Raw genomic sequence first — 14,228 nt, forward strand, 5'->3', positions numbered from 1 at the left:
GGGATGAAAGGAGAAAGAAAGAAAGATTTCAACCCCGTCCTGCGTGTCTGTATAAAGTCACAGACATGCCCACAGAGGAGGCCCATTGGCCGCCTCAGCCTCGCTCCCAACAGCTGTTCTGTGTTTTCCCACACGGTGATTGGCTTCTTCGTGCCTTCCGTCAAATTTACTTTGACGCGTGGCCCCGCCCCCGCTCCCCTTCCTGGGAATCCTGTTGGCTACTGTATGCGTTCTTGCTCGGCGATTGGCCGCGCGGGCTGGTTGTCAAGGCTTTGGGGCTTCATTCACCATTTTGCGACTGTAGAGTAGAATGTACAGGGCAGTAGTTTTTCCTCCTTTTAAGTTGCTTTGCCGGAGAAACATGAACGGCCGCTAATTGGCAGCTGCGGACGACCGGCCACCCTGCCCTATCTCATCCGGCGGACGCAGCAGAGAACCACGCCGGGGTACTATATTAGCTCTGGTGAGTATAAGCTGCCCACAAATCTTTCTCCTGCAGCACTGCAGTGGGGCTTGTTGTGCTTTTTGTCGAGCTGCTAACGTTGTTCATGTTTACTGTGACCATAAGCAGTATTAGCAGTTGAGCTGATGATTTTCCGATATCTGGCTGGCCTACGGAGAGCAGTAGTAGAGGGCGGATTGGGTGTCTTCTGCGAGAAAAAAAGGGAGCGGTGCGGATAGTGAGCTTGAAACTTTTCCACTAGAAATAAATTCAACGCCACAACTGCCGTTGGACTTCCTACAACAACTATCATTTCCCCTGTGCTGTATAAAAACCCCGAAAACTAGCTTGTCATTCCTCCTACTCTCTCTTCTTCTTCCTCTTTTTCATGAATCAACGTGGCTGTTTGAATTCATGTGTTTTTGAGGGGGGCTCGAGGGCCTTCTCCTTGGATAGTTTGTGGCCAGACATATTGACACTTTCTCCTTCTTGTATCTCGGTTGCCATAATGCAAATTACGACGAGTGTCATTACAAAGTTACCCGCGTAGCTTTAGCTATATTTCCCGACGACTGTCACTTTCGGATGGGCCAAACAAGCCGACTTTGTCTGCTGTTTCTTAGTCGGTGTGCTGTGTGTAACGTTGTGGAGTGGATTAACAAAGTTAACGTGTTTATCGGTTTGGGACATTTCACACCGTCATGCAGCACGGGGAATACGGGCCGTATTACATGTTATTACGGGTTAATATGCACGCTAAACCGGTTATTTCCCGGTATCCGGGAGTTGAGGATTTCCTAGCGGCCTTGTGTGTATTCGAGGCCTGTGTGGCTGCACACTACGGCCTGCTGTGTTGTGGAGTAAAACTGGTAGTAATCGCTGTACTACGAGGGCTTGACACATACACGGTACTATCCAGCTAAACTACATGACATCACCTCCCGTAGTTTGCATTTTGTGCTTTGGCCCATAAACTGATCAGATGTTAAATGCTCTGCTATATAATTATGTATGCCTATATATTTTAACACCCTTGCATGTCAATAATGCACCGTAGTAACCCTGTTATACACCTTTAAAATATATTCTCTGCCAATGAAAACACTTTTCAATATTAGAAGTTAGTGTTAGACATGCCATTAAAAAGGATTTAGCAACTTGTACCTACCCACCATAAGGCACTTAAAGTTCTGTAAAAGCGAGGCTCTGCATGCCCAGGTTAATCATAATTTATGTAAGGCAATAATGTTCAAATGTAGATGGTCTATGTAATTGTATAGCCTATATAATATTGTATACACAATATAAAGTTCACTCAATGTATACCTCATTATAGAATCAGTTGCGTTTTCAAGTTGTTATTAGTTTGTTGTAGCCCAGTTGCGGTTGAAAAAGTGCCTTAACCATTACTTTAACCTGGACCCCCGCTTAGCTAATCTAAATGATGCATCTAGAGTGGTAGTCATGTTTTTGTTACTGCACATGACTTATATCAGCTCGATATTGCCTGCAATCATGTTTACTTTGTATTTGCTGCCTCCTCCACTATAAGTTAAAAGCTGTTCTGCAAATAAAATATGACTGAACTTGGTAACCTTGTGCGCTATCTATATTCAATGAACTGTGCTGTGCTTTGATCACTGGACATTAAACATAGGAGTTCTTCTATAGCTTCCATATGGACTTCCTTACTCCATGTTTCACCGAGGGAAGCGTGAGTTGCGTCAGTTTTCTCTTTAAGCTCTTATCATTAGGGCCATGACTCTGACACCAGCTGTTGTACACATTGCACTGCTGAGTAAACACACGTAGCATACCTCTATCGTGACCAAGTAAGGACGGCTGCCAAATTATTTTATGGCGGCTGCTCTTACGGCTGCTCTGTCCTAAATAGGGATTTACATAGAGCACAGTGATGCTATTAGATCACTAGCCCTCTGTGTGAACGATTAACTACCATCACATAGATGTTTGCTGTGTGTGTGTGGCCTTGAGACAGGCGGCACTCATCTCTGAAAATGGATTTCTCTCTCGCCGATATGATGTGGCAGATATTAAAAGGACCTGAATGAATGCGGGCTCTCGCAGACAAACAGGAAGGCTGCAGAAGAGAAAAGAAACAAGCAGACAGAGAGAAAGAGACCTGTGGGAGGACGGATGTAGAAACAGGGACAGACAGGCAGACATGGAAGTTTGCAGACAGACAAACAGTCACTGACAGTATACATGCAGAGTGGTGGGTGATGGGCATCAAATCTAGAACAGTTTGACAGTGACGGTGAAATAACTAAATAATAAAATACATGAATACATCTAGGTTCGTCACTTTATTCCCACCTGTGTTATATGTTTTACCTGGCTACAAATACATTTAAATAAGCTTTTTGAAACATAGTGAAGCATATAGGAGGTGTTCTAGTCCCACTGGTTGTCAACATCTTTCTGGTGCTCGTAGCTCTGTGGAGACTCGACTTGTATTGGAAGAAATGAGGTAGAGTACACAGCAGCTAGGACCTGAGGCGAGTCCCGCGCGTATCAGCCACACAGCAAACAAACCAGGAAAATGACAACAGCCTCCCCTTCAACAAGTCAGCAAAATCAATCTGTTTTAGTTTCTAAAGCAGAGGCAGAACTGTGAATGAGTCCGATGGGGAGATATTTGGAATGACTGGCCGTGGCTAACAGCAATACCGAATGACTCTGATGTGGAATAACTATTTATTTCGGAAAAACTCTGGATGACTGCAGCACAAAATGAGGATAGAGACGACGTGAAAGAAGAGGAGAGAAAAAGAGAGAAGGAAATCGATATCAGAGAGAAAAAGGCAAGAAGGGGATAAGAATGAAAGTGTAATAGTAGCAAAGAGAGGGAGGAATAAAGTAAGGGGAAGTTAGGTAATGGTCTTCCACAGGAAATGGAGTTTGTAGGGGCGGATTGATTCTGCTTTGAAATACATAGATAAAGGTCGCCACAGAAAAAGAGACAGAGAGAGAGAAGGGAGGGTTTCAGTATGCGAGCGAAGAAGGAATTCCCCCGCCTCTACTGCCCCGGCCAAGAAGTAGTGTGTGTGTGAGAGAGTGCGTGTGCATGCAGAAAGGCTTGTCTGGGCAAATTGCTCCTCACTATTTCCATACTGTGTTGTAAGCCTACATTGTGTTTACCCTACAACATGGCCTCCTGTTTTCAATGTGTACCTGGTATGGATGCAGGCCGTGTGTAATGTGAGTAGAGCCTGTTATGTAATAAAGTAATGTGCAATGAATTTGTAGATGAGTCATTTGTATTCCTACTATAGTACGGTGATGCATCATTTAGCAGGGAATACATTTTTCAGGATTATTTTAAATGTACTCCTGCTATTTTTAATAATGCCTGTAATCATAAACTCCCTGTTTGCTTTGCTTTTATTTAGAATTTATTTCATGTCACATAAATGTTTTCAAAGATGTGTAATTTTAATTAAATCAGTCAGTTTTACTCTCATAGCCGTGCAGTTAGTAGCTATCGTTGGTGCTGAATGGACTTTTGTGCATGTCTGAATGTGTTTGTTTCATGAGTAACTCACACTCCCTGTTGCCTTTCTTTCAGAGTCTCTGGAATAAGGTGGGTAAGTGCCGAAGTCGCACAACCAAGACAAGACAGGATGAGAGAGGGAGGCCCCGGCAGAGGAGGAAAATAGAGAGACTAGAAAGGAGGGGGAAGAAGAAGAAGATAAAAACGAGGCAGAGCAACACAGGAACGCCAAAGAAAATCGCTGGGATAAATAAATAAAATACTTGGTTGGAGGAAAAGGCGAGCTAGATGAAAAGATGAAGCCGATAAAAAAGCAGGGCCGGCGCTCTCCTCCCTCCACCCGGGCCAAAGGGGGAAAGCGTCGCGGAGCGGGGGATGCCCCAGAAGGAGGGGAGAAGAGAGACTCAGACGAGAGCAGAGACAGAAGCAGATCCCCACAAAACCGAAAACCCTCCTCTGCATTTTCTTCTAATTCACATTCAGAGTCCATAACGACGGATCTACTTAGAGCACGGGACACTTCAGAGGGGGAGGGGCTTCACAGAGAAGGACTGTCAGAAACGACAGTGTCGCTTGTGATGGATTCTGGGAAGATTTTGACATCTTCAGACGACAGATCAGGGAGGTCAGCTGTGAGCATTGACAGTGCGGGTAGCAGTTGTAGTAACAGTAGTACGCCCAGCGCCAACAACAGCCCAAACCCCGCATCCAGCCGAAAGACTGCCACCTTTAAAGCCCGCGTTCCTAAGAAGAAGTACACTTCTGAACACTGCTTGTCTGCTACTGGTAACAATAGCAACCTTTCCTCCAGCACGCCTCCTCCACTTTCTCTTAGTTGTGGTGTCATCAACCACGGGTCAACGGGTTCAGGAAGCGACATCTGTGTCTCCCACTCTGATGGCATCAGTCAGAGCCGGAGCCTGATGGACGACTTCCACAGCAGGACCGCTGGCAGGGAGGGGCCTCAGTGCAGCTCCCCAGGACCCCCTACCCTGACGCTGGGAGGGGACAGGGACAGACCACCAGGATGTGAAGGGGTGAGGGATGTAGAGCGAGTGTTGCCCAGCCCCTTGCCTCGCTGCTCCTCTACAGACACTGCAAGCGAGCACTCAGCTGACCTGGAGGTAGTCGGCGAGTCACACGCCCTCACGCAGATGTCTTCACATGCTCCACCCAGTCTCCCTGATGCTCTGTCTGATGCCCTGGCCAAAGGGCTGAAGAATCAGCGTATCCTTGCCCGCCAGCTCAGGCGAAGAGAGGACGAGGATGGAGGAGGTGAAAGGAGGGATGAAGGATTTTCAGATCTGGTGTTCCGGGCTGGAGTCGTCCGCAAGGTCAGCGGTGAATTTGGAAGCCTGGAGGTGCAGCTGAATGGTGAGAAGACGCTGTGCCGTTATCCGTATCGACATGACAGCCCACCAGGGGTGGTAGACATTATACTAGATGCCCAGCCTCCTGGTGTACATCCAATATCTATTGGCACTCGTGTATGCGTGCCATTTGGCAACGAGGAGGGCAGCGAGGGCCAGTGGCAGTGGTACCGGGAAGGTGTGGTGACCCAGGTGGACACACACCCTGCTGTTGCCAACCGCTACCGTGTCCTGCTGTCCGAGGAAAGAGCTGACTCTGTGGAGGAGGAAGAAGAAGGCAGTGGGACAGCTGTGGGCCCCCAGGCAGTGTGGGTGTCCCGACAGACACTCAGGCTCCTGGTTCCACCTTGGGACCTGGATCTGCCTCCTGGAGGAGGACAAGATGGAGACGAGGAGGTCAGAGACAAAGAAAGGGAGCGGGAGGATAGGGAGGAGATAGATGTGGAGCAGGAGGTGTGTCGTCTGAGCCGGGGAATGACGCCCAGCGTGGGGAGAGGAATCCCCTACCCTGGCACCGTCCCTGTTTCCTCCACATTGGGCCACAACATCCCCACCCCAGTAACCCCAGTGTCCGTGCTCAGCCTGGCACCAAGCAGAGAGTGGGAAATAGAGCAAGACGTAGAGAGGGAGAGGGACCTCCAGAGACAACAGGAAAGAGAGAGGGAAAGAGAGCGAGAAAGGGAGAACTCTGCAATGCAGCATCGCCAACAACAGCAGCAACACCACCCGTACATGCCACTCACCCCTGAAGAAGACATGGAGGTGTCCCTGTTTAACATGCTCCCAATGGGGGCCATCCTACCTGGGGCAAAACCAATGGCACTTCCCCAACACCGCCACATTGTCTCTAAGCCCCCGCCTGGCTACCTCAACCACTTGTCTGTGGTGCGGGGTATCGGGATACCCACTGCCCACCTGGCTTTGAACCCCCTTTGCCCTCCATCACCTGTCCTAATAGGCCTTGACCCAACAACTGCAGCAGTCATTAACTCCCCTCAGCTCCCTCCAATCTCTTCTTCCGCTGCATCCTCCAGAGTAGAGAAGGCCTCAGGAGGAGGTGCTTCCGGTGGAGGAGGAGGCGGTGGATCCGGATCGGGTTCAACATCCTCCTCTTCCTCACGTTCTCGCACCCCTCTGACAGCTGCCCAGCAAAAGTACAAGAAGGGAGATGTGGTGTGCACGCCAACGGGCATCCGTAAGAAGTTCAACGGAAAGCAATGGAGGAGGCTGTGCTCCAGGGAGGGCTGCTCCAAAGAGTCTCAGCGCCGGGGATACTGCTCCAGACACCTCTCCATGAGGACCAAGGAGATGGAGGCCAGCGGAGGTGGCCGGGAACGGGGCGGAGCCAGCAGCACGGGGACCCTTACGCCGTCTGACCTCCGAATGAGTGGTGGGAGAGCAAGCTCAGAGTTCGACTGGGACGAGACGTCACGCGAGAGCAGCGAGGCAAGCAGCCGCGGGGGAGACTCCCGCCCCCGCCTGGTCCTTCCCTCCCTGCTCCCCCAAGACCTCTCTCGATTTGACTTTGACGAGTGTGAGGCAGCGACCATGCTGGTCTCTCTGGGGGGCTCCCGCTCAGGTACACCCTCATACTCCCCTATCTCCAACCAGTCACCCTTCTCCCCTACCCCATCACCCTCACCCTCTCCGCTCTTCGGCTTCCGCCCTGCTAATTTCAGCCCCATCACGGCTCCTGCCTTGCTTACTCCACGCCGCCACCGTCAGCTTAGCGGCACTAAGATGGGCACACCAGGTGTCGAGCGAGAGCGCCACCTGTCGGGGATCGTGCCCACATTTCAGACCAATCTCACTTTCACAGTACCCATGAGCCCCAGCAAGAGGAAGCTCGACAACCACCCGCCCCCCCCGCTGCCTACAATCCAGGACTATCTGATCAAACCTGAGCACCAGCAGCTGTTAGGGGGAGTTATGATGGGAGACCCAACCCTGGGACACAGCCCTGCCGCCTTCAGAGTCCTCTCCCCCCAGAGTCAGCCCACGACCCCTTCCTCACTTTCCTTCCCCCGGCCTCGTAGCGCCACCAGCAGGCCACCGTCCTCCACTGCCTCTACCCCTCCACCCATGCTTGTTTCTCCCACTCCTCCCTCACCACTGCCCCAGGAACCGTCCCCACGCCGCATCGTGCCCCTCCGTGATTCCCCAGTCATCGTTCGAAACCCTGATGTCCCCCTGGCCAAGTTCTCAGATGGACCGTTAGGGAGGAGGGAGAGGAGCAGGTCCAGAGAGCACAGTCAGCCCCAACACACAGCTACACCCGGCCTGCAGGTCCCCGTCCCCATCAACGGGGCCACCACCAACGGGGCAGTTCTGCTGAGAAACCCCACATCCACACTGGTCCTGGTCACCTCCAGCTCGGTAAGAATGTTTTTTCTATATTATAATCTTTGTCATTGCAATTTTATGTCATAGCTACCTTGGTGTTGCAATGGTACCAGACTTAATATAGTAACATGATAGGAAAATCACTGTATGTGAGAATGTTGTTTTGATATTTAGGATGATTCATATCCAGGATTTAGTGACTGAGAAACTCCACCTTGACAATGAATAAGAAAATATAATCTAAAAATCTATAGATATTTTTTTGTGTCAAATACCAACTGTGATAGACCTTAAAGGTGGCCCTCAAAATCCTTTGCTTGCAGCTTGGATTTGTCATCATAAAATTAACTTAGAAACCTTTGAAACCAATCTTGCTCTTAAGTCAACAGTGATATATGGAAGTAGTGTCATTATTAGCTGCTGTTTAAAGACTGTATGTCAGGTGTTGTTATGTATCATGTAAAGTTCTGTATGTCACCATGTTTTCTTAGCCTTTCCTCCTCTTCCTGTTTCCTCTGTTCTTAAATACGAAAACCCAACAATTATCACCTCCAAAAAAAAAAAAGAAGAAAGGTTGCAATCTAAATTAACACAAAAAACATGTTTTGATGTCTCCTCCCAGTCTCTGACTCCAGCCTCAATGGGCCACGCTGCCCTGTCCAGCCCCTCCACCATGCCCACCTCATCGGGCTCCATCCTGTCCTCCTCTGGCTTTGGAGGCCGGGAGCGGGAGAGGAAACCTGAGGGACACCAGGATGCCTCTGAGTGGGGGCTGCCGCAGCCGGTAGCCTGCCACCCCACTCCAACTGCCCTGCTGCCGCTCATACTGCCAGCTGATTCTCCTCACCCCGCACCACGCAAGCAGATCATCATGGGACGGCCCGGCACTGGTGAGTAAGGCAGGGCGCGTGAAAAAGGGATTATCATTATGGCACTGTGGCTTTGACCTTTGTTCACGTCTGATAAAAAGTCTGCTCAGGCACACTTCTGCCATATTGTAAGGTGTTATGGGATGTGCAGGCTGAAGCTTGCGTACCCTAGCACAGTTATTCTCACTTTCATTATCTCTATACAGTTACAGGAGTGCCATCAGACTGCTACGGCTATGACTCATATATGAGTTTCTGTTGTTTGCTTTTGTTAGAAAGAACACATATTTAAAAAAAATTATGCGCGCCCTGAATTTGCCTTTTTCTTTATTTTTTAAATAGGGTTATTAATGTATATCTTTATTAGGCTTGTTTGTTGCACATTAGACATTCTCACTAAGATGTGTTTTAATTCAAAATAGACATAGATGGATAACGTATCATAAATGCTAGCTGCTTTGGGCTGCTTTTGCCAATAGCATGCCGTTAACAATTGCTTTATCAATAGTTCCCTTAAATGCAGCCCCAGTGGACTAATGAATAGCACTCATGCATTATACTAACGGTAAAAAAGCTAAAACAAAATGGATGGATGTATATTTTTGCCCCGCGCTTTAGTACCAAATGTTGCGTTCTAGGAAAACATAGAATGGCACTCATTATCTTATTGTATAGCACCATCAGCTAACTCTCAAATACAAAGTGCACTCTTTATGTCGGTAGGATCAAAGCGTTGTTTGAGGGAGGATGAAAAGAGTTTGAAGTTACCCAAGTAGACATTTGTATGCATCCTCTTGAAAAGTATGCATTTGGGAAAAAATGTGTTGTGAAAATATTTTGTCAGCTTTGTGTGCACTCGGTTGGATATAGAAAATTGGCCGCTGAGAAAATAGAGGTGTTTGGGTTAATCATATACTGTGTGCTTGTTTCCATGCCAACCATGCGATATAACAGCCCAAACTCAGGGATGTTACTTTGAATGTAGGGGTGAGAATAGTTGCCATTTGAGATGCACTCTTTCTCAATTTGTGTAATTTTAACACTTTCTAAACTCTTATATGGGCCATCATATTTAAATGTTTTGGAAAATTAATTGATTACTATTTTCTATATTTCACTGTTATTACACCCATATCACACATTAATACAACTTTATTACAACCATATTACACTATTATTGCACAGGTTATATTAGTTATACAGTGCTTTTTTCATGCAGGAAACATGGCATGGTTACAGCTACAGAGTATTTGTGACAAAAGTAGCAGATTTTAGCATGAAGATCTGTGAATTTCTAAATGCATATACATTATTTCACAGCCGTTTTCTGATTTAATTATAATATTTAAACTGGGTTCGGACTGTTCAGGTTCACCTCTGAGGCGTGAAGATCAGGAGAGGTTTATTATATAAGTCGCTCAGGCAGCCTCGCAGACTTGTTGCTCATTGTGTGTGTGTGTGTGTGTGTGTGTGTGTGTGTGTGTGTGTGTGTGTGTGTGTGTGTGTGTGTGTGTGTGTGTGTGTGTGTGTGTGTGTGTGTGTGTGTGTGTGTGTGTGTGTGTGTGTGTGTGTGTGTGTGTGTGTGTGTGTGTGTGTGTGTGTGTGTGTGTGTGTGTGTGTGTGTGTGTGTGTGTGTGTAGTGTCATTGAGTGTGTAGGGGGGGTGTTGCCCTTTCATATCTGTGCATGTGTGCTAGAGAGATTTCAAGGGTGTTACGCTAACATTTTAAAAAGAATATTGACATGTCTAGACATGCAAGAATGATAGCAGGAGTGCAGAGAGCAACAAGGACACTCACTACTCCTCCTCAACAAACACACACACACACACACACACACACACACACACACACACACACACACACACACACACACACACACACAACAGGAACACATACATGCACTCGCTGCTCCAGACAATCAAGAGACAGGGCATGTCCAGCGCGATGTGACGATGTGAATGTGTTGCATCAGTCTCAGCAAAAAAAAGAGTAATCATATTGCCGGCGTGTTGTCATGGATACACGTTTCCACCAGTAGAATTAGTGCAGTAAAGCGTTGAGGCCTGAGCTGATCACCGGAGTGCGTTTTATTCTCCCTCTCACATCCTTCGCACTGCTGCTAACAGACACCTGCCTGCGTAGCGGTACGCTTTTCTCCGCCATACATTTTTTAAAACACCTAGAGCCACAGCAAGCCCAGAAACAAACATAGGCAGAAGGCAGTGGAGCCCCCCCCCCCCGGCTGCTGAGATCTCTCCCTAAATATAGCACATCTCAAGTGCAGCTGCATTAGCATCACAAGTTTCATTACTGCTCACTTTGAGTACGTCTGCAGCCTTCAGTGAGGGAGAGATAAGTGCTCAGATGTTGCAGAGGTCCCCTCTCCTTACACAGCTCAGGAACTGCTATTGCACACACAGGAACATTATTTTTGAAAAGTTGTGGTAATGTGTCGTCATAGGACAGTTGGATATCTACAGTTGAGTAGCCCAAGACAGCTGTTCACCTCATCAGGTGTATTTTCTTCCTCACTGCTGTCTCTTGCTAGTCATCATGACTGTCAGCGCTTTGAGCAAACCAACAGACGGTTATTTGCGTAGTGTCTCTGATATTTTTCACAACTCACCACTGTCTGTGCTTCCTCTGGAATATTCATGCCTCGCCTCTTCAGGGTTTCAGCAGGTTCTTCAGATGTTTTAAACGAGTTGTTTAGCAATTTAAAGGGCTTTAGGCTATATACTGTATTTTGTTTATTTCTCACTGTCAACAAATAATGGAAAATCAAAATCTCACTATATATGTCTGTCTTTCCAACTTCCTATCTGTTGTATTCCATTTGCTTATTCTGAATTACAAATCTATAAAACGTTGTCACCATTACAGTAGGGCGGCTTTTTTTCAACTAGCAATTGATTCAATGTTTTTGCGAGGGTGTTTGTGTGCCGATTTAGCTGGGACATGTGCTCGAACACACAAGTTTGCTTTGTTCCACAAGCTCTCTAAGCTTTTAAGCATAATAAATGAAAAGAAACAAACTCAGAATATGTCAGGAAAGGATCTTATTTTTCTTATTAAACTGAAAAATAGACCCTTACGCCATCTGAATCAAGTTTCTCCCCTTTCACTGAACTAACTGGTATTAATGTCCTTGTTAACTATCTGTAAACACATTTATTTTCAACTTAACAAAAACCTAAACACTGTTCCTACAATAAAAGACTCCTGTTTGGAGTTTGCACAAATCCCTACGATTAGGTTAGATGTGTTGTAGAAAAAAAATGGAGAATATAAAATGCCGTCCAGTCCAGCACCATCCTTGATAATGAGAAAAACATACTTGTAAACAATGCCAAGATATACCGACGACCGGTTTAACGGTTTATTTCAATTTTAATTTCAACCCTTACACAGTCATCTTTGTCTGAGGCAGGGTTGGAAAGTAAAGCAGATCAAATAGTAATTATGTATTTGACCGCAGATGTGGGTGGAAGCTGTGAAGAGCGTTAATTCTGCACTCCCACTATGTGACATTCTGACTCATGTATCTTCACTGTTACATTAACATAATACAGGTTAAATACAGCCATGACTCTATAAATACATTTCCTGTTTTTGTTCTAATCAGGCCCTGAACCTTCATGTGTTACGTAGAGTATTGTTTTTGATCATTCATTTTGACTTTTTGTCCAATTCAAGTAAACACTGACAAATATTTAGTTTGTTTAGAGTTGCACCAACCACTTTGTTTTAATAACACCTATACATTCAAACTGTTTTGATATACATTTCTGGTTTTGTGCATTTAGTTTTTTGTTTCTTAAACACTATTTCTTACTATGTACTTTCCCTCACGATAAAAATGCTTTGCGGATATACCAGTATTGCGGAATATGTCAGCTGATGAGTAACAAGAAATTGCGGTAAAGAAATGCAAAACTAGTTTCAGGGTTAGAAACAGCGGCTCAAAATGTCACGTGTCTTGGTAACGATTCTTTCAAAATACATATATTAAAAGAGTCTTTTGTACGACTTTTTGTCGCTAGGATTACCGAAAAACATCTGGAAATGTTAATGAAATCAGAAAACAACCTGTTACATTTTTCACTTGTGGAAATGACCTTGGTAGAAATCTGCATTCTCCAAGTGTCCTTCTAGTTGATCTCTTTGGGTAAGAAGTCGTCAAATATATTGATCAACATTGATCTCATTATCTGTCTTAAAAGTCTGGACTCGACTGCTGGTGTGTCCTTGAGTTGTGCTAGTATATCTGATGGTCAAATAAGGATTTAAGCAAAATTGTGTATTTATACCTTTTACGATCACACATCATAGGGCTATTTCTGGTCCTGCCCGTCTTAAGTGAGCAACTTCTGGTGTGTAAAAGATTTGAAAAAGTCTCACTTCCTCTTTAAGTTCCCCATGCAAACAACAACAGAAACTGCCAATAGTAAGAAGTGCAAAGGTTGGTGATGGTCATGTGACACTGAAATCTGCACTCAATAGACCGTCTGCAACAGTGTGAGCATCACATCCAGGATATGTTTACATTTCCTTCACTGTCGAGCTCTCCAACATCTCCATTTGAAATTAGTCATAGCTGGTGAATGGTTAGCTATAAATAGACCTTGTTAATACTTGATGATAAAAGTATAAATGGAAACTGGACATTGCTGCAGCAGAGTCTGGCCAGTTTAATGCAACCAGGATAGACCTTTTATGTGAAATACCGCAGTCAGGGGAGGAGGAAATATAACAGTTTATAATTGTAATTATACATATAAATGAAACTTAGAATGAACCATGAGCTAATACGCAGATTCCCAAAGTAGATATATATCCAAAAATGCAGTAGTGATGGCATTAGCAGTTCTAGGTTTTTGTAATACTTGTTTGTTGAAGTATTTAGAGTATTGGTGCCTGTCGTAGCAGCAGTTATGGTAGTAGTAACAGTAGAAGTAACACAGTAGTAGTGTTAGTACTCATAGAAGTAGAAGCTTTCAGCTGTATTGTAATCTGATGGTATAAACCTATGTTGTTATCTGTTATGATTGTGAGAAAATGTTTCATTATAAACTCTTGTTTTACGCATTTTTGCTTTTCTGAGGAATTGTATGTATCTCCAAAATGTCAGCTTTTTATTAGCTAAACAAATGGCCTTTTTTCTGCTTTGTGACAATTCATCAACATGTGTTTTATATGAGTTATATGTAGTTGTAGTATATGAAGTTTGGGTATTTTACTTAACATGAATTTGTTATTTTACCTGATTAGGGCTTTAGGGTGTACAGCCATGCTAGCTACTCCTAAGAGGGTAATATTTAGGAACAGTGATGCTTTTAGCTAAATGCTCAAATTAGAATGCTTTCATGCACACCACGACAATGCTAACCTCCTAAAGTCCAGCAGGTATATTGTTTACCATATTCACCATTTGAGCACAGCTTGTATTCGTAAACTAAAATAGTGGACACATTAAAATGTTGCCCTAATAGAGTGCCACAACCCGGAGGTAAGTTAGCATTTTTCTAATCATAAATCTATCGATTAGATTTATTATTTGAAAATTATAAAAGTAGGGTAGATGTATGTGGATATTATCTGGCTGAACAAAACGTGATCTGTCTCTTCAATTTGTGTCAACCACAGACCTTATTTCGAGCTATTTTCCAAAATCCTATGGAGAAATTGT

The 14,228-nt window shown here is 45.2% G+C and overlaps 1 protein-coding gene across 1 annotated transcript in view; it reads left to right on the forward strand.

Annotated features, from left to right (window-relative positions):
- Positions 1 to 230: 230 nt before the first annotated feature.
- The window catches only part of cica (capicua transcriptional repressor a), a 43,348-nt gene continuing 29,350 nt past the window's right edge, over positions 231 to 14,228 (forward strand). The window contains exons 1-3 of the mRNA XM_079655337.1: positions 231 to 463; positions 4,032 to 7,702; positions 8,292 to 8,559. Coding sequence (XP_079511463.1) covers positions 4,253 to 7,702; positions 8,292 to 8,559 — 3,718 coding nt within the window. The 5' untranslated portion in view covers positions 231 to 463; positions 4,032 to 4,252. The remainder of the gene's footprint in view (positions 464 to 4,031; positions 7,703 to 8,291; positions 8,560 to 14,228) is intronic.

The sequence above is a fragment of the Notothenia rossii genome (assembly GCF_949606895.1).
Source record: "Notothenia rossii genome assembly, chromosome: 10".
NCBI lineage: Eukaryota > Metazoa > Chordata > Actinopteri > Perciformes > Nototheniidae > Notothenia > Notothenia rossii.